This window comes from Aquarana catesbeiana, linkage group LG04 (genome assembly GCF_042186555.1).
Source record: "Aquarana catesbeiana isolate 2022-GZ linkage group LG04, ASM4218655v1, whole genome shotgun sequence".
Classification (NCBI taxonomy): Eukaryota; Metazoa; Chordata; class Amphibia; order Anura; family Ranidae; genus Aquarana; species Aquarana catesbeiana.
In genome coordinates, this window is record NC_133327.1 from 223,540,132 (window position 1) to 223,560,312 (window position 20,181).

At 43.7% G+C, this 20,181-nt stretch overlaps 1 protein-coding gene across 1 annotated transcript in view; it reads left to right on the plus strand.

Moving 5' to 3' along the window:
* The window catches only part of ECT2 (epithelial cell transforming 2), a gene marked incomplete in the record, with an annotated part of 142,069 nt that overhangs the window by 53,435 nt on the left and 68,453 nt on the right, over positions 1-20,181 (plus strand). The window contains 1 exon segment of the mRNA XM_073626234.1: positions 16,516-16,698. Coding sequence (XP_073482335.1) covers positions 16,516-16,698 — 183 coding nt within the window.

The following is a 20,181-nucleotide window of genomic DNA, read 5'->3' on the forward strand; positions in this document are numbered from 1 at the left end:
CAAAAGTGAGTACAGACCTCACATTTTTGTAAAGATTTTATATCTTTTAATGTGTTAACACTGAAGAAATTATGCTCTGCTACAATGTAAAGTAGTGAGTGTACAGCTTGTATAAAGATGTGAGTTTGCTGTCCCCTCAAAATAACTCAACACACAGCCATTAATGTGTAAACCACTGGCAACAAAAGTGAGCACACCCCTAAGTGAAAATGTCCAAATTGGGCTCAGTTAGCCATTTTCCCTCCCTGCTGTCATGTGACTCGTTAGTGTTACAAGGTCTCAGGTGTGAATGGGGAGCAGGTGTGTTAAATTTTGGTGTTTTCACTCTCACTCTCTCATACTGGTCACTGGAAGTTCAACATGGCACCTCATGGCAAAGAACTCTCTGAGGATCTGAAAAAAATTATTGCTCTACATAAAGATGGCCTAGGCTACAAGATTGCCACGACCCCGAAATTAAGCTGCAGCGCGGTGGCCAAGACCATACAGTGGTTAAACAGGACAGGTTCCACTCAGAATAGGCCTCGCCATGGTTGACCAAAGAAGTTGAGTGCATGTGCTCAGCGTCATATCCAGAGGTTGTCTTTGGGAAATAGACTTATGAGTGCTGTTAGCAATGCTGCAGAGGTTGAAGGGGTGGGTGGGGGGGGTCAGTCTGTCAGTGCTCAGACCATACGCCACACACTGCATCAAATTGGTCTGCATGGCTGTCATTCCTGAAGGAAACATCTTCTAAAGATGATACACAAGAAAGCCTGCAAACAGTTTGCTGAAGACAAGCAGACTGACTAAGGACATGGATTACTGGAACCATATTCTGTGGTCTGATGAGACCAAGATAAACTTTTTTGGTTCAGATGGTGTTAAGCGTGTGTGGCGGCAACCAGGTGAGGACTACAAAGACAAGTGTGTCTTGCCTACAGTCAAGCATGGTGGGAGTGTCATGGTCTGGGGCTGCATGAGTGCTGCCGGCACTGAGGAGCTACAGTTCATTGAGTGAACCATAAATACCAACATGTACTGTGACATACTGAAGCAGAGCATGATCTCCCCCCCCCCTTCGGAGACTGAGACTGGGCCTTACGCCCCCAAACACATCTCCAAGGCAACCACTGCCTTGCTAAAGAAGCTGAGGGTAAAGGTGATGGACTGGTCAAGCATGTTTCCAGACCTAAACCCTATTGAGCATCTGTGGGCAGGGCAGGTACAAGGAAGGGGCATGTGCCCTGGACGGTACCATTTGCTATAGGAGGGGGGGGGGCGCAGCCTGCAAGTGAAGGTCTGCCACGGCTGCCGCCCGCCAGTGTGTACAAGTGTCACCTATGTCAGTGCATGCGCTCCTGTATCCTCCCTTCCCTCAGCTTTGCTATTTACTTTCTCCTACTGTCACCGTTTACTCCCCCCTATGGAGGAGTCTCGCATTCCCTGCCAGCGGTGTGACGTCACTCATTGCCAGAGGCAAGGTGGGGAGGAGTCAGAGGAGCGCAGGGAGCTGTGTTGGACTCACTGCCGGAGGCGAGGTGGGGATGACCTAGAGGAGCTGCTGCCTGGATCTAGCTGGCCTGGAAGGAAGCTAAGCTAGAAGATCAGTGTGACAGTGTGCTGAACTTGTGTAAAAGTAAAAGTAAGCAGCAGAAACAAAATAATGATTAATAAATGGCTGGATTGGGGGAGGGGAGGAGGCTGAGGCGAGGGGATATATATATATATATTAGTGTGTGTGTGTATATATCTGAGAGGCTGCATTGATCTCTTGTATAATGTCTGCAGTCTCTGACCATCTTTAGTATGATGTCCTCAGTCGCTAACCATCTCTTGTCTTATATCATGTCTACAGTCTCTGAGGGGCGTTTGCTTAATTAGCAATGGTATTGGTAATATGCAGCAGGAAGGGGTTAATGCACTGTCACTGATGCATTAGTATAGATCCCATTGTCTGTAGGCGCTGTAGCTTTTCACAGCTGGGGGGGGGGGCGGGCGCAGTTTTTCATCTTCTCCCTGGGCACCGAATGACCTTGTCCCGGCACTGTCTGTGAGGGATCCTGAAACGGAAGGTGGAGGAGTGCAAAGTCTCTACCCCCCAGCTCCGTGATGTCGTCATGGAGGAGTGGAAGAGGACTCCAGTGGCAACCTGTGAAGCTCTGGTGAACTCCATGCCCAAGAGGGTTAAGGCAGTGTTGGAAAATATTGGTGGTAACGCACAATATTGACACTTTGCGCCCAATTTGAACATTTTCACTTAGGTGCACTCACTTTTGTTGCCAGCGGTTTAGACATTAATGGCTGTGTGAATTCTTTTGAGGGGACAGCAAACTTACACTGTTATACAAGCTGTATACTCACTACTTTACATTGTAGCAAAGTGTCATTTCTTCAGTGTTGTCACATGAAAAGATGTAATAAAATATCAAAAATGTGAGGGTGTACTCACTTTTGTGAGATACTGTATTTTGCAGTGCAAATAAGTACTAAAAAGTCCATCAAAGAACATTATCCATAATATGCAGCATTAGTGCTTCAAGCGGGGGTTCACCCACACCGCCAAAAAAAAAAATATTAAAAGCCAGCAGCTACAAATACATGGCCACTTACCTGTCCCAGGGTCCAGCGATGTCAGCAGGGGACGCCGAGAACCCCCTCGGTTCTCGGCAGCTGCCGCCGCCATCCTAGGTGAGGGAATCAGGAAGTGAAGCGTTGCGGCTTCACTTCCCGGTTCCCTACTGCGCATGCGCGAGTCGCGCTGCGCGTCCCTAGTGGTCCCCGCTCTCTCCTGGGAGCTGTGTGTTCCCAGCAGACAGCGCGGTCGGGACGGGAAGAAGCATAGATTTCCATGGGAGTCTATGCCGGAAGTGGGTGCAAATACCTGTCTTAGACTGGTATCTGCACCCCCCCTCCCCCCTCAAAGGTGCCAAATGTGACACCGGAGGGGGGGAGGGTTCCGAAAAGCGGAAGTTCCATTTTTGTGTGGAACTCCGCTTTCAGAGTAGTGTTCCAGTGATCCACCCCATTAACAGTGTATCCTAATGTGCAAACACAGAATTCCTGTGCCAAACACCAGCTAGATATGCTACATAGTTAGATAGTTGGTGAGGTTGAAAGACACCAGTCCATCCAGTTCAACCGTGTGTGTGTGTGTGTGTGTGTGTTTTTTTTTTTTTATATGTCCTGTCCTGTGTGGCTAGGGGTTCTAATAACCCGCGTTCGTATTTTTGGCACCCAAATGCATTACTTTACATTTTCCAACATTAACCGATTTTGCCCCCTTCCTAACCAGAGCACTTTTTGCGATTCGGCACTGCGTCGCTTTAACTGACAATTGCGTGGTCGTGCGACGTTGCACCCAAACAAATTTGACGTCCTTTTCACACAAATAGAGCTTTCTTTTGGTGGCATTTGATCACCTCCTGCATTTTTTATTTTTTGCGCTATAAACAAAGAGCGACAATTTTGAATAAAAATGCATTTTTTACTTTTTGCTATAATAAATATCCCCCAAAAATATATAAAAAAAAATTTTCTCCCTCAGTTTAGGCCATTATGTAGTCTTCTACATATTTTTGTTAAAAAAAAAAATAGCAATAAGCGTATATTGATTGGTTTGTGCAAAAGTTATAGAAATATCTAGAAAATAGGGGATAGTTTATGGCATTTTTATTATTCATCTTCTTTTTTTGTTTTTTTTTTTTACTAGTAATGGCGGCGATCCACGACTTGCATACACAGATCCTGATTCTCCGTGTGTCAGCGGCAATCGCGGGAGTCTGGCGGTGATCGTGACTGCTGGGCACTCGCATCGGCTCGGGGGGGAGGGTGCGTACGCGCCTCCAGCGGCGGGCGACCGCGCTCCCTACTGGCCACAAGGCAAAGCGACGGTACATAACTTTGTTTCGCCCAGCCGTGCCATTCTGCCCCAGTACAACTGCAGCGGCTGGTCGGCAAGTGGTTAAACCTCATTTGCCATCCATTCATTTGTTTAGGTCTTTTTGCAAGGTTTCCACATCCTGCATAGACGTAATTGCTCTGCTTATCTTAGTATTTGCAAATACTGAGTTTGAGCTGTTTATCCCATCCTCCAGATTGTTTATGAATAAATTACAGGTTTGGTCCCAGAACAGCTCCTTGGGGACCCCACTTTACACACACCAGGTCATTCCGAGTACAGCCCATTTATCACCACCCTTTGGACTCGGCCCTGTAGCCAGCTCTCAATCCAGCTACGCACCCCATGGTCCATGCTTGCATACCTTAGTTTGTACAGTAAACGCTTGTGGGGAACTGTATCAAATGCCTTTGCAAAATCCAGATACACCACATCCACATTAGGCCTTTCTTTATCTAGATGGCAGCTCACTTCTTCATAGAAGGTTAATAGACTGGTTTGGCAAGAACTGTTCTTCATAAATCAATGCTGATTACTGCTAATGATATTTATCATTACTAAAATCTTGTGTGTGTATATAGTCCCTCATAATCCCCTCCAATAACTTGCAGACTATTGATGCTGCTCTGACAGAGTCTCCTCGCCTAGAGAGAAGGGCCCCCTAATGGGAGGCTATTAAACACAAAGGAAACCCAAATGGTTAATATTACTCCAATGCTTTCTCCTCTAGATTTTAGGCTTATATTCCAGGAAGTTTTGCAGCTCTGGAAACATTTAAAGTAGATAGAAACCCGATTCATGAAATTTTGACCTGGGCACATATATCTGTAGTGTCTACTTATTTCTCTCCAAAGCCCTGAGTCCCTGTTGTTGGCATGATAACTTCTGACAAGTTCTCAGACGGGAGATGAAAGCAGCCTGAAGTTTGTGTCGGGGTGGGTGCTATAAATTAGCAGAGAGCTTATCTTGTCACAGCACAGTTCTGAAAGTATCTTTTTTGTTGTTCTGCCTATATGGAGTAGGGTGTGTGCTTTTCCTTCAATCGGCTGTCTCCCAGTGTAAGCCAAGACTACAGTTCCAGTGCTGAATGAGGAAGTGAAAATTCTAACATAATGTAAAAATTCTAAAAAATATAGAAAGGGAAAGACAGCAGATATGCATGTAAAAGTTATTTAGGGAGATTTGTTTCATCCCTGTGTTTCATCTGAGACACTTTAAGAGTCCACACTCCTTCCACTTGACCATCACCCATACTTGGAGAAACAAGAAAATACTCATAGTACTCACTGTAACGGTTTATTGTAGGGTTAAAAACAATCTTACTTGCAAGATACAGCGTAGCAAATCACAGTCAATCAAATGTGCATGGAGGCAGTACACTCCACCCATGCTGCTGCATACAGCTGACTGGGACAGCATACCTCCATCAAACATGAGCACCTCACCGCAGAGACGCCACTTCTGAAGTCTTTACAGATGTAATGCGTAAGATGGCGCCTCTGATGACATTACCACAGTCAGTGGAGGTTTGCTGTCCCAGTCAGCTGTCTGCAACAGCATGAGTGGTGTACATTGCCTCCATGCACATGTGGTTCATTGTGTGCATTTCTGTGAGCACTAGGAGTCTTGTTTTTCTGAGTACTATTTGTGAAATGGAGGGAGTAGAGTTGACCTTGAAGTTACCCAGAGCTGCATAACTTCCTGGAACATGAGCACTAAGAATCTGGAGGGTGAAGCAGTGAAGGAATATTTAATCATTTGGGTCTCCTTTGTGCTTGATGAACTACAATAATTACAGGGCCCTTCTCTCTAGGTGAGCAAACATCCGCAGTTATTGAGGATATCTAGGTGATGTTTGGCACAGGAATTCTGTGATTGCATATTGTGCATATTGAGATACATTCCTAATGAGGTGGAGCACTGGAACACTACTCTGAAGCACCAATAGTGCATATTGTGAATGTTTTTTTTTTTTTTTATGGACTTTTGCTTAGTATCTATTTGCACTGCAAAATATATGGTTGGAGAGAACGGTTTGTCTGAAGCTGAGAAGGGTAAGAGACTGGTTTGTACATTACAATGGGGTTGATTTACTGAGGCTTGGTTAACATATGTGCAAATTGGATGTGGTTTTCACCGCATCCAACTCGCGTGACAGGCAAGAGTGATCGCTCTCAATGGAGCTGGTTCACACAGGTCCAGGGCGGCTGCAGAGCGGATTCCAAAAGTATCCTGTGCATTTTTGCGTTCAGGGGCAAAAATTCAGACCTGACCTGGTGAACAGAAACGCACCGGACCCCAGGCACAAAATTGCGACAGCATATATGTGAACTCGGCCTAAAGCTGGAGAGCGCAAAATCTGTTGCAGCCCTATATGGAAGCCAACTTCCATTTTCTTAATCGTACATCACGGGACACAACCATAGTAATTACTATGTGGGTTATAGGCCACCTTCAGGTGGTGGACAAAGGCAAACCCTAAGACAGGAAGTGCATTCCCTATATTACCCCTCTCACTACTGGGGAGTACCTCAATTTTTTCACCAGTGTCTTAGATGTTGGTCACGAGTAAAGGTGTGTTGAGCTCCACTGGAGCAATCCTTGCTGGGGTCAGCTATGCAGCCAGATCCATTCAAAGTGTCTTTAGGCTGAATTGAATGATACCCGGGCCTCGTGGCGGAAGAAACGAGGTTTAGCCTGTAACGCTTCTCTTTTTAGAGGGCTGAGCCCCGGGATCCAGTGCTTTGGTTTTTTTCAGCCATAAAGCTTCCTGGCGGGGTCTTTTACGGGTCCAGTAGTGTGGATCCCCCGATAAAAAGGGGCCCCGGTTCCTGAAGGTTTTTAACTGGAGCCCATCGTGAGGGGTGAAGATTGGGTCTGTTGGTTTTACCACAGAAATCCCTGCGGTGAGAAAGGTAAGTGGAGATTTCTAAGGAATTTTTTAAGTTTTTCTTATAAATTGTCTCCTTTAAAAAGTAAATGTCATGTCTAAAAGTCACCACTGGGGGCTGTATAGAGCACATACCTTAGCGTGATCACTGAGGAAAGCATGACATGTCAACAGAAGCTGCAGATTCCCTCTGGCTAGCAGCCCAGGCCTCCGGTAAGATTGGGGGGGATTTTCTTCCAAAAAAACACCCCCCACCTGGACAAGCTCTCCCCCTCTCCCTGGATAGGGGAAAGCCGGAACGATCAGCAATGCCGCTCCGTTTTTCGCTGCGCCGTTTTTCACTGCCCCTGCATGGCGGTTTGTCGCCAGGTCTCCTTTCCACCCCCTCACACACACACACACACGCGCGCGCACAAGTGCACAAGCCGATACCGTCAGATCAGAGGCCCGCTCGGGAAAGACGCTCTTTTTGAAAAGAGGAGGGGCGAGATGTGACAGAGGGGGCGAGGGTTAGCTTGGCGTGCGGCAACGTCCAGCGCGGGAGTATGTTTGAAAAAGCTCAGTTTTTGCTGGCTGCAGCTGTTAGAGAAACACAAGGGCAAAAAGGAGCATGTAAGAGGTTTGGTGACACAGGCATTCAATTGTTTACTAAAAGCATCAGGCTGAGCGTTAATAGCAGCGGCAGTTGCTAGACTATTTGCTCAAGCAGTGGATGCAATTTCCTCTGGTAGTACCTCTGCATTTGTGCATCGGGCTATGGTCAGAAGGGGAGGTAGAAACACCCCAAAAAAGGGCTCAAGAGGGACTCGTTCAAGCTCAAAAAGCCTAAACTCTTCTCTACAATGGCATCCTCCACTGAGATCTGAAGTGGCTGGTCAAAGTGAGCCATCAGGTGTTGTAACTGTTTCCAACACTGCAGCCCCTGTCTCTTACTGAAAAGGTTTTTTCCTCAACCCTTTTAGATTTGGAGCAGAGGTTAGCGGCTTTAATCGCATCCCAGAGTGGGATTATTCCTCTGTGAATAAAAGTTTGACTTGTCCAGTAGACCATGTTCAAATGCTTAAGGATCCAATGGATAAGAAGTTGGAATTCCTATTAAAGAACACTTTTTTTTTTCTCTGGCAAGTTCAGTAACTCAGCCTGCGCTGGCAGCAATTGGTATATGTCAATCCTTGAGAGACCAGTTTAAACAGGTGCTCAATGTTATTCTTGATCAGCAGGCCCAAGATTTGGCCAAGCTACCAGGGGCGTTATGTTTTGCAATAGACGCTATGAGAGATTCTATTCTCCAAGCCTTACGCTTGGGCTGGTGCATATGCGTAGAATACTATGGTTGAAAAATTGGTCAGCCAAAGCGCCATGCAAAAAGTTCCTGGCTAGTTTTCCTTTTCGCGGTGAATGGCTGCTTGGGGATAATCTGGATAAATACATCCTAAGAATTTCTAATGTGAAAAGTACCCTTTTGCCAGTTAGGAAAAGAAGTAAGCGTATTTCATTTAAACTTGCCTCTTCTCCAGTGCCAGGAGCATCACCCTTCAGGCAGTCACGACGACCTCCACTGTCAAATTCAAGAGGTAAACCTCAGTCAACCCCAGGGACAAAAGAAGTCCTGGGGAAGGAAACCTAGAAAACAAAATGCCAAAGCCTCCTTATGAAGGGGCGCCCCCGCTCACTCGAGTGGGGGGAAGACTTCTACAGTTCTCAAGGCTCAGCATTGGACCATCTTTTGTCTCAATATTTGTCTTGATATCAGTAGTGCACGTGGAAGAGCGGGGATTGGGGTTTTATTCAAACTTATTTACTGTACCAAAACCAAATGGAGAGGTCAGACCTGTTCTAGATCTCAAAGATCGAAACAGTTTTTTGAATATCCGCTCTTTTCTCATGGAGTCAATCCGATCATTAGTCTCCATCCTACAAGGTGGAGAACTTCTGGCGTCAATCGACATCAAGTGCCTATTTTTCCCGCTCACCAGAAATATCTACGTTTCGAGATAGAAAATCTTCATTTTCAGTTTGTAGCTTTGCCTTTTGGTCTAACTACTGCACCTCGAGTATTTACAAAGGTTCTGGCCCCTCCTCTAGCCAGATTAAGGGCTCAAGGTATAACAATTTTAGCTTACCTAGAAGATCTGCTCTTGATAGACCAGTCGGTAGACCGCTTAGGCCAAAGTATGGTCACCACAGTCAACTACCTGGAATACCTAGGTTGGATTCTCAACCTAGAGAAATCTTCCTTAAAACCATCAAGGAGATTGGAATACTTGGGTCTGATAATAGATGCAGCCCAGAAGAGGGTATTCTTACCCCAGGCGAAGATCAGTGCCATAAGAGAGCTGATTCGGGTAGTCAAGGCAAAGAAGAATCCTATTTGACTTTGCTTGAGGTTGTTGGGAAAGATGGTGGCTTCATTCAAGGCTGTTCCATATGCTCAGTTTCATTCGAGACTGCTGCAAAACAGTATTCTATCGCCTCGGAACAAGAAGGTCCAAGCTCAAGATTGAATGACCTTGCCCATCAATATTCTAGAGATTCAGGCAGCACGCTTGGCCCTGAGGGCCTGGACGTTCAGGTTACGGAATCGCCCTGTCATGATCCAATCCGATAATGCCACAGCAGTGGCCTATATCAGTCGCCAAGGGGGCACGAGAAGTCGTGAATCATATTCTAACTAACCCAGAGAGGTGAATCATATTCTAACTTGGGCAGAAAACAATGTACCTTGCCTATCGGCAGTCCTCGAGATGGGGGATTCCGGACGTAGATCTGTTCGCGTCCAGGTTCAACAAAAGATCGACAACTTTGTGTCAAGAACAAAAGATCCGCTAGCTCGCGCAACAGATGCTTTCACTGATTTATGCATTCCCTCCTGTTCTGCTGCTTCCATGACTACTGTGCAGGATCAAGCAGGAAGGGAAGTCAGTGATTCTTGTGGCCCAGGAGATCTTGGTATGCAGAGATCATAAAGATAGCGGTAGGGGACCCATGAACCCTACCACCACGTCCAGACCTTCTCTCACAAGGTCCGCTATTCCATCCTACCTTACAAACGCTAAATTTAACGGTTTGGCTATTGAGACCCACATTCTGAAGCTTGGGCTGTCAGGTTCAGTGGTATCTACCTTGCTTAATGCATGGAAGCCGCCCTCCAGAATCCCATATTAGTCTGGAAGGCATAATGTCTCCTGGTGTGAATCCAGGGGCTGGCACCCCAGGAAGTATAGGTAGAATCCTTGACTTTCTGCAAATGGGGTTAGAAATGAAGATGGCCTTGAGTACTATCAAAGGCCAGGTCTCGGCCTTATCAGTATTATTTCAGCGACCACTTGCTTTGCATTCTTTGATTCGTAGCTTTATTCAGGGGGTAACACGGCTTAATCCTCCGGTTAGGTCACTCCTGAACCCTTGGGATTTTAAATTTAGTTCTGTCAGCATTACAGAAACAGCCTTTTGAGCCGATATGACATATTCTCTTGGTCCTTTTTTGACAAGGAAACTAGTTTTTCTGGTAGCCATATCTTCTGCAAGAAGGGTATCGGAGTTGGCTGCTTTTTTCTTGTAAAGAGCCATATTTAATTTTTCACAAGGATAAGGTAGTATTGCGTCCTCATCCTAACTTTCTACCGAAGGTAGAGTCAAGGTTTCATTTAAACCAGGATATTGTTCTACCTTCGTTTTTTTTTTTTTCCAGAACCTGGCTCTATGGAAGAAAAGTCACTACATTCTCTTGATGTGGTGAGAGCAGTCAGTCTACTTGAAGGCGACTGCTCAGATTCGAAAAACGGATGTTTTGTTTGTATTGCCTGAAGGTCCTAAAAGAGGACAGGCAGCATCGAAATCTACTATTTCTGGATTCGACAAGTAATTGTTCAAGCATATGGTTTAAAGAGGAAGATTCCAAACTTTTCAAATCAAAGCACACTCCACAAGGGCTGTTAGTGCTTCGTGGGCAGTGCATCACCAAGCTCAAATCTGCAAGGCCGCAACTTGGTCTTTAGTTCATACATTTACCAGATTCCATCAGGTGGATGTAAAAAGTCATGAGGATATCGCCTTTGGGCGCAGTGTGCTGCAGGCAGCAGTATAAGTCCTCTGATCTCATCGTGCCCTACTTTTGTTGTGTCTCACTCCCTTTCAGTTGGCATTGCTCTGGCACATCCCACATAGTAATTACTATGGCTGTGTCCTGTGATGTACGATTAAGAAAATAGGATTTTTTTAACAGCTTACCTGTGAAAATCCTTTTCTTTGAAGTACATCACGGGACAGAGGTCCCACACCTCTTTCTGGTTACACGTGTATTGCTTTGCTACAAAAACTGAGGTACTCCCAGTAGTGGGAGGTGTTATCTAGGGAATGGACGTCCTGTCTTAGGGTGTGCCAGTGTCCATCACCTGAAGGTGGCCTATAACCCACTTAGTAATTACTATGGCTCTGTGTCCCGTGACACAGTGACAGCTGTTATAAAAATCCTATTTTTTGTTTTCAAAGCTTAACCAGTTACCAACCGGCCCATAGCCAAATGACGGCAGCAGGGCGGTTGGATAACTCTGGGATCACGTACTATGACGTGATCTCAGAAAACCGCTCCCACGTGCACACGGGAACATCCGTGATCGCCAGGTCCAGAGGACCCGGCGCATCACGGATCACGGTAAAAGGCCGCTGATCGTGGCCAATTACCATGTAATCGCTCTGTCAAATGACGGAGCGATCACATGTAAACAAACCGGCGTCATGTCATGACGCCGGTTCCTCTCCTCCCCTCTCTGTATCAATCGGTACAGAGGGGGAGGGATTAGATGGGAGAAGCGCTGTGGGCTGGATGTGTAGTGCCCACAGCGCTGCTCAGTGACATATGCAGTCACATCCAGCCATACCCAGCACCGCTCTGCAATACTCTGCAGTGCCCCGTGCCGTACTCGGCTGTACTCCGGCCTCTGTATGTGGCCAGGCTGTGGAAGTCTCACACATGTGGTATTGCCGTACTCAGGAGGAGTAGGATAATCTATTTTGGGGTGTCATTTTTGGTATGTACATGCTATGTGTTAGAAATATTGTATAAATGGACAACTTTGTGTTAAAGTGTTTTAACCACTGCCCGCCGGTCGTCATATGACGTCCTTGACTTTGTGAGGGGATATCTGAATGATGGGTGCAGCTACAGGCATCATTCAGATATCAGCTTTTCCAGCTGGCGATTCCTTACACCAGGAGAATGATCATAGTGGCTGTTCCGCTGCTTGATCGTTCTTATGGAAGGCGAGAGGGGACGTTCCCCCCCCCCCCCCCCCTCCCGCCGCCCTCAGGTGCTTCGACCGACTCACCGCTACGATCGAAGCCAGCATCGGGTTTTTTTTTTTTTTTTTTTATTTCAGGCTTCCCAGCCTAGAGGTGAGATGTGGGGTCTTATGGACCCCATATCTCACTGTAAAGAGGACCTGTCATGCCATATTCCTATTACAAGGGATGTTTACATTCCTTGTAATAGGCATAAAAGTGATCAAAATAATTTTTTGGAAAAAAGCGTCAAAGTAAAGTAAAATATACAATAAATTTTTTTTTTTTTTTCCCAGTGTGCTCGCATGCAGAAGCGAACGCATAAGTAAGTCCCGCCCACATATGAAAATGGTGTTCAAACCACACGTGAGGTATCGAAGCGATTGGTAGAGCAAGAGCAATAATTTTGGCCCTAGACCTCCTCTGTAACTCACAACATGTAAAACAATTTAAAGCGTCTCCTATGGGGATTTTTAAGTAGCGAAGTTTGGCGCCATTCCACGAGCGTGTGCAATTTTGAAGGGTGACATGTTTGGTATCTATTTACTCGGCATAACTTCATCTTTCACATTATGCAAAAATATTGGGCTAACTTTACTGTTTTGTCGGTTTTTTTTTTGCTTTTTTTTTTAAACACGTTCGAAAAATTTCTGCGCAAATACCGTGCGAGATAACGACTGCCATTGTATTCTCTAGGGTCTTTGCTAAAAAAAGACATATAATAACATATAATGTTTTGGGGTTCTATGTAATTTTCTAGCAAATAAAGTATGATTTTTACATTTAGGAGAGAAATGTCAGAATTGGCCTGGGTGCTCCAGAATGCCTGAAGGTGCTCCGTGCATGTTGGGCCTATGTGGCCACGCTGTGTAAAAGTCTCACATGTGGTATCACCGTACTCGGGAGTAATAGCAGAATGTGTTTTGGGGTGTAATTTGTGGTATGCATATGCTGTGTGTGAGAAATAACCTGCTAATATAACAATTTTGTGAAAAAAAAAAGAAAAAAAAATCTTGATTTTGCAAAGAATTGTGGGAAAAAATGACAACTTCAAAAAACTCACCATGCATCTTTCTAAATACCTTGGAATGTCTTCTTTCCAAAAAGGGGTCATTTGGGAGGTATTTGTACTTTTCTGGCATGTTAGGGTCTCAAGAAATGATAGGCCGTCAGTACTTCAGGTGTGATCAATTTTCAGAGATTTGCACCATAGCTTGTGGACTCTATAACTTTCACAAAGACCAAATAATATACACCGATTTGGGTTATTTTTACCAAAGATATGTAGCGGTATACATTTTTGCCAAAATATATGAAGAAAAAAATTACTAATTTGCAAAATTTTATAACAGAAACGAAGAAAAATGCATTTTTTTTTACAGAATTTTCGGTCTTTTTTCTTTTATAGCGCAAAAAATAAGGAACCCAGCGGTGATTAAATACCACCGAAAGAAAGCTCTATTTGTGTGAAAGGACAAAAATTTCATTTGGGTACAGTGTTGCATGACTGAGTAATTGTCATTCAAAGTGTGAGAACACCGAAAGCTGAAAATTGGCCTGGTTATTAAGGGGGTTTAAGTGCTCAGTGTTCAAGTGGTTAAAGTGTTACTAAACCTAGGACCCTGCATTCACTATATCTGGTCTCCCACAGTACACAACATGGAAATGCAAAAGTTTTCATAAATCTAAACTGCTAAATACCTTTTCTCATCAGCAGTATATAGCAGTCTTGTGACTTCTATCAGTGTCTGGTTAAACCTTGTAGGAGGAGTTTTTCATTCTCTTATTACTGTCCTATGAGGCTGCAGGACCCCAGACCCTCTGTCTAGACCCTGCTAATTGGTCTTGTGCTGATCACATGCACCCTCCCAAGGAAAAAAAACTCTAGCATTACACACCAAAATGAGCATGTGCCTCCAAATGCTCAGTCTTATCAGGAAATGGATTGGGGACAGTGGAAGAAGGGGAGGATCAGAGGAGACAGGATCAAACAGCCTTTTTACGCAATGCAGAGGATTAACCCCTTAGGTTCCACAGTGAGTATAACAAGCATGCTTTACTGCATATACACACTGATTTTACTACTATTTGTTTAGTAACACTTTAAAGTATAACTAAAGCCAAAGCCTTTTTACTTTTGGATAGAGTTGAAGGGGATTAGAATGTTTGTATTGCTTTCTGTGACACGGTTAAGGAGATCTACCCTCTTTGCCCTGTTTACCTTTATCCATGAAAGTAACGGAAAATCCCATATTTTCGGTTTTCACATGAAAAATAATGGAGGGGAAATCTTCCATTGGAGACACTAGTTCTGGTGACCTGGGGGACCCCAAGGAATTACCTCAATTTGCAGGGATTTCCTCTCACTTCCTGTTTGACTATAAGACAAAAGGTGAAGGGAAATCTCTACAATGGGACATAGATGGCAAAATAAAATCTGACTGGTTAAACTCTTTTGCTCTATCCAAAATGAAGAAAGTGTTTTGTCTATAGTGCTACATTTAATTTAATAAGCTGAAGTTAGCAGCTGGCTGACTACTATGCAAAGCTGTTAACCTGATTTTGCACATTCCAATTTTAGTAAATAAACCCAAATGTATGCTTAGTTTTGCATTAGGTCTGTACTAAAATCCCTGTTTTGTAATGATTTTCTTAAAAGGATACACGCACGATTTTTAGTGTGTTGGTTTTTTTTTTTTTTTTTTTTTTTTTTTTTTTTTTTTTTTTTAGCTTTATTTGATTCACTTATTTCAGGTTTGTTGGTGGGAACCATTGTTCAAGTGCTGTTAGGTAGGGTCACAATGCACAGAAGCTTTAGTGTCTTTATTGCTACTAATAGCCATGTCAACATTTTTTCTTATGTCCTGGTATTTTTCTGATTCTGACTTTAACCCATGTTTTTAAGTGCCTTCTTGAACCTTTTAATAATGAAAAGAAAGTGCTACTACTTGCCGCAATTTAGGTTTTAGGTTTTTCAGTATGCTACACACTCTAAATTACCCACCTTACCTTCATTTTTTTTTTTTTTTCTGTATATTAGGTGAGTAAATTTAGCCAGTCGCATTGTGTAGATGCATTGCAGCAAGACAGTAGTTATATTGTCACTCAGGTATTTTGAAAAGCCACATGGTGGGATCAGAAATTCCTACCAAGATAGCCGCAGTCATGTAAAGAGAAACAGGCATTGGTGGGCGTATGCAAGTGGGTGTATGCAAGTATGTGTGTAATCAGTCTGTCGCTTTGCTGTTATTTTCATATCTACTTGATGATGATCAAAAATGGTACAGCCAATAACTGTTTCTACTAGTATAGTCCTTTTTAACCCTTTGAAGATTTTAGGCCTTGGAAGTTAGGTGTCAGGCCACCAAAAGTTTTACCTTTCCTACCCTGCCAGCTGCATGATCTCACAATAACACTACGGGGTTGATTTACTAAAACAGGAGAGTACAAAATCTTTTGCAGTTGAGCATGATGGCAAATCAGCTTCTTTCTTCAGCTTTTTCTATTAAGCTTTGACAAAAAAAACCTGAAAGCTGATTGTTTTCTGTGTAGAGCTGTACCAGATTTTGCACTTTCCAGTTTTAGTAAATCAACCCTGTTGTGTCCTGAGTGTGGCAAACTCACATATCAATCTGTAGTTCTATACAGCTACAGAGGTCATATTTGTTGGTATGGCTTCTTAGGAGCTGGGAAACATTCACCATGAGTTCATACAGCTGACTGGAACACTAGATAGACCTCTTACACTTATAACAATGACAGCAAATTATTAAATCATTAAACACAGTAGTTTATTAAGCATAATAAATGTATCCACACTGGCAAAAAAGGACTCCTCTGGTACATAGGTGCCACATAATTACCCTCTACCAACTGAAGTGTACATAGTGTAGAAATTAATTTCCATCGGTTCTCTATTGGAACCAAATGGAACAAATTGATCCAACATCCAATTCGCACCAAGGCTGTGGGTAAATTTTAATAGTTTTACAAGGGCTCTTCATAGACACGTCATGGAAGCCAAATAGAGAAAGGGGAGATGGCATGTTGGGTGGTATAGTCATGTGTCAAAGGGAGTCTTCAAAAAAATTTTACCAATCCAGTCTGCCACCTTCATTCCTTTTACACTAACCATCTTGGAACTTTTTTTCTAATGTAGCTGTTATTTATAGTATGATAAATGCCATCGACTGTACTTTGTGGTGAATATTGTCAATCTGCGGCAGATAGATGTGTAGAACCAAAATGATCACCTGACATTTTATAGCTTTATAAGGTATTTTTTATTATTCGGAGGAATAGACTACCTTGGAGAATATTTGTTGGTTTGTATTTGGCATTTATAGGAAGTGCAGACATCCACAAAGGTTGAGTTAAAATGTCTTGTAATGTATTTTATTATATTATAGCATGTACTGCAAGTCCCAGTGTACTAACAATTTTATTTTTCCTTATGGAAATGCAGGAAATCAAACTCCCGCACATCATAACTGAAGCAGTGGAAGAGTATGTGGAAACCGATGCCCCAGAGTTCGAGAATGTGTTTGTCATCTCAGATTTTCAGCATCCTTCATTCCAATATCTGTATAAAGCTGACTGCAGAGTGGTTGGTCCACCAATCATCTTGTATTGTGCACAGAAGGGAGAGGTACAACTTATCAACTACAGTATATAGCTTCTTAACATTTGATGCTGTAACTTTCTGTTTAAATAAAGCATGAAACTATGTAACTGGCTTAAAAATAAGACTACGTAATGAGCTTAGGAAATGAAGATTAGGCATTGACAGATTCTAGTTGGTATCGCATCTGTGCAGGGTCACATCTGTGCAAGTGGTGCCGCTGCGGGACCCGCACAAATATTGTCAGCCGCACCCGTTCACACAGAGAAATGCGGGACCCCACGGGCAGCAAGTCAAAATTTCTAATTTCCTGGAGTTCCACTTTATTTTTGTCCTTGAGACACAAGAAGTTGGCATAAATCCCTACATAGTCAGGAGAATTGCCCTCTTAGACAGTTGTTAACTGGAACACTGGAATTGCTTTTGGAAGATTTCCCCTCGCATATTCTAAGATGTTGAATCTCTCATCGCCTTGTTTCAGTGAAAATGGTCACCAGGACAAATTTAGAGGGTGACTCTGGGGGAAGGGGGGATTACAGCAGTATCACATTTTAGCATAGGGGCAAGGTTGTATCATGACTGAAGCTAGCCATGAAATACCCCTCCTGTTCTTTCTTCTTTCTCAGCCAGTAGGCTGAACGAAAGAGAAGCAATGGATCCCCCCCATCCACACTAAGACCCCTTTCACACTGGGGTGGTTTGCAGGCGTTATTGCGCTAAAAATAGCGCCTGCAAACCGCCACTAAACAGCCTCCGCTGTTTGTTCAGTGTGAAAGCCCGAGGGCTTTCACACTGAAGCGGTGCGCTGGCAGGAGAAGAAAAAAATCTCCTGTCAGCCGCTTCTTTGGAGCGGTGAAGGAGCGGTTAAACCGCTCCTGCCCATTGAAATCAATGGGACAGTGCGGCTATACCGCGGTAATACCGCGGCTATAGCCGCGCTATACGAGGGGTTTTAACCCTTTTTCGGCCTCCAGCGGGTGGTTAAAACCGCACCGCTAGTGGACGAATACCGCGGTAAAACAGCGCTAAATATAGCACTGTTTTACCGCCGACGCCCCCTACCGCACCAGTGTGAAAGGGGCCTAAGCCAAATATTATTTTATGGGAGTTTTGGAAGACTGGGGTGTTGATGGGAAGTCAGATCATGCATGGGTCCCCATCAGAATTTGGCTGTTTGGCTAAAGCAAGTTTGGAATTGTGAATTTTGTGCAAAATCAGACTTTCTTTCAGGTTTGTGTCAGAGTAAATTTGAAAAACAATGTGTAATCTTTTTTTGCTACATGTACATTTCTGTTGTAATTTTGAAACAAAACCTGTTGGGATAGAAATATGGAAGCTGCCTTTCCTGACCCAACTTGTTTTTGAAGGTGCAAGCTTCGGGACTAGGTGTGCACCGAATGAAAACTTTGGTGCCGAAAATGCAGGATGCACTTTGCCGTTAACCAAAAATTAGTTTTTCAAAAAAGTTTTATATTTTTATATATAATTGTATTCCACTTTTATTATCATCAATTTAAATTATGCATTTATTGTTGGCCATTATTTGGCACCCTTTTAGTGCAAGAGAAGCTCAAGAAAAATGCAGTCTCTGACCATTTCTTGTATCATGTCTGAAATCTCTTACTTAAATACATTGCTATTACTGTTGGCAAAATTTCCATTTGGTGCACCTCTAGCAGACATGGTAAAGGAAATGGTCAGACTGCAGACATGATACAAGAGATGAATGCAGCCTCATCAGTGCCCATGAGGTGCAGCCCGCCACTGCCTGGTAGTGCGATCTCACGCTGTGTCAGAGCTGGATCTGAATCGCTGTGCAGCCGATGTCCCGCCTCCTTTGACACATGGCACAATGATTCCCGGCATTGGATCAGTGTGCTGTCTATCACAAGAGGCGGTCTAGGAGGCGGGACATCGTTACATCGGCTACACAACAATTCAGATCCAGCTCTGTGGCACAGCATGAGATCATGCTACCAGGCACTGGTGAGGCTGCATCTCATGACACTCGTGGGGGGGGCGACTGACAGGGGCGCACCAGGATGACATGTGCGGCACCTGGCAGAGTTTTCGGTTCCATTATCTGCACTTTTTTTCTTTCGGCCACCTGCACCACTATTCAGGACAGTTAATCTTGGCTTCACTAGTGATAAAATGGAACAAGAAGGTAACCAACGAAGTATAGACACATCTAACTATATACTTATTCTAGGTTGGAGAATTACTTGACCAGGAAACAAGGATGAGGATTATAGTCCTGCATTTTTAATCCCTTCACATCGACCGTATGTGTATATGCGGCCCCACTGGACTGGGCTCTTTTCCGTGGGGGCTGCATATGTGTATCTGTCTGTGCTGGGAGTGCGCTGCACAGAGCCTGGGGTCTCAGCAGGAGCCCCTGGTCCCGTACGAACAATCGGTACCCAGAGCTTTTGGTTCCGGGTCACCTGATCGCTGTGATTGGCTATCACAGTGATCAGTCACTGTGGAGACCACGCCTGTGTTTCTCTTTGTGAATAGAGGGGAAAGATGCATTGCCCTCTCCTTCTCATTCTCCCTGCAGAAAGGAGAAAAAAGTATGTGGTTTAAAAAAAAAAAAATTAAATAGCTAGATCAAGGTTTGATCTAGATCAGTACCAGGGTTAGTGTTTGGGTCAAGTAAGAGTCCGTGGCCAGAATCAGTATATTTTGAACAGGATTTATTTATTTATTTATTTTTTGGTAGGATAAAAAAAAGGGCAAAATTCATATTGTTTCTGGGCTGTACTACGGGTACACACAACAACTGACCTACACATGTGGTATCGCTGCGATCGTCCGGAGTAGGAGACTTTAATTTGGGTCGTTCGTTGGTGGAAGGATATGGAACTAATACAGCTGAATAGAAAATATTCATATTTTTTTTACCATTTTGGGGCAGTTTTCCTTTTGGTAAAAAAAAAAAAAAAAAAAAGTTGAGTTATTCGTCACCATTTGCCACCAAATGAAAGCCTAATTTGTCCTGAACAAATGCAGTATAATCCACCTGGATGTAGTTGTGATATATACAGTTTTACAAACACATCAGCATTGTACTTGGGCATTAACATTTGTTTTACCATTAGGCATGAAGGGGTTAAAATCGTGGCAGCTTCTATATCTCTAAAAACAAAAATGTGGAGCTAAAGTGAACAGTAAGTGAATTAAAAAAATTGCATAAAGGTAAATGGAAAATTGCAGTGGTAAATGAATATAATCACAAACAAAACGTAAAATAATTCCAACATTTGATTAAAAACATCTAAGCAAAGTCCATATAGAAACAAAATGTGAAAGTCTCTTGTGCGGTCCAAGGTGGATATTGAAGGTAAAATCAAAGTGGTAGTAAGCACGATTACCAGATTCGGTGGGTCAAACGGGCAGTCTTGAGGGAATCTCCTCAAACGGGATAGTGCGCTAATGGAACAATAGTAGTAGGAAAGATTTCACTCAATGATGGACAGGGATCCAAACTTGGGCTCCAAAGTATGC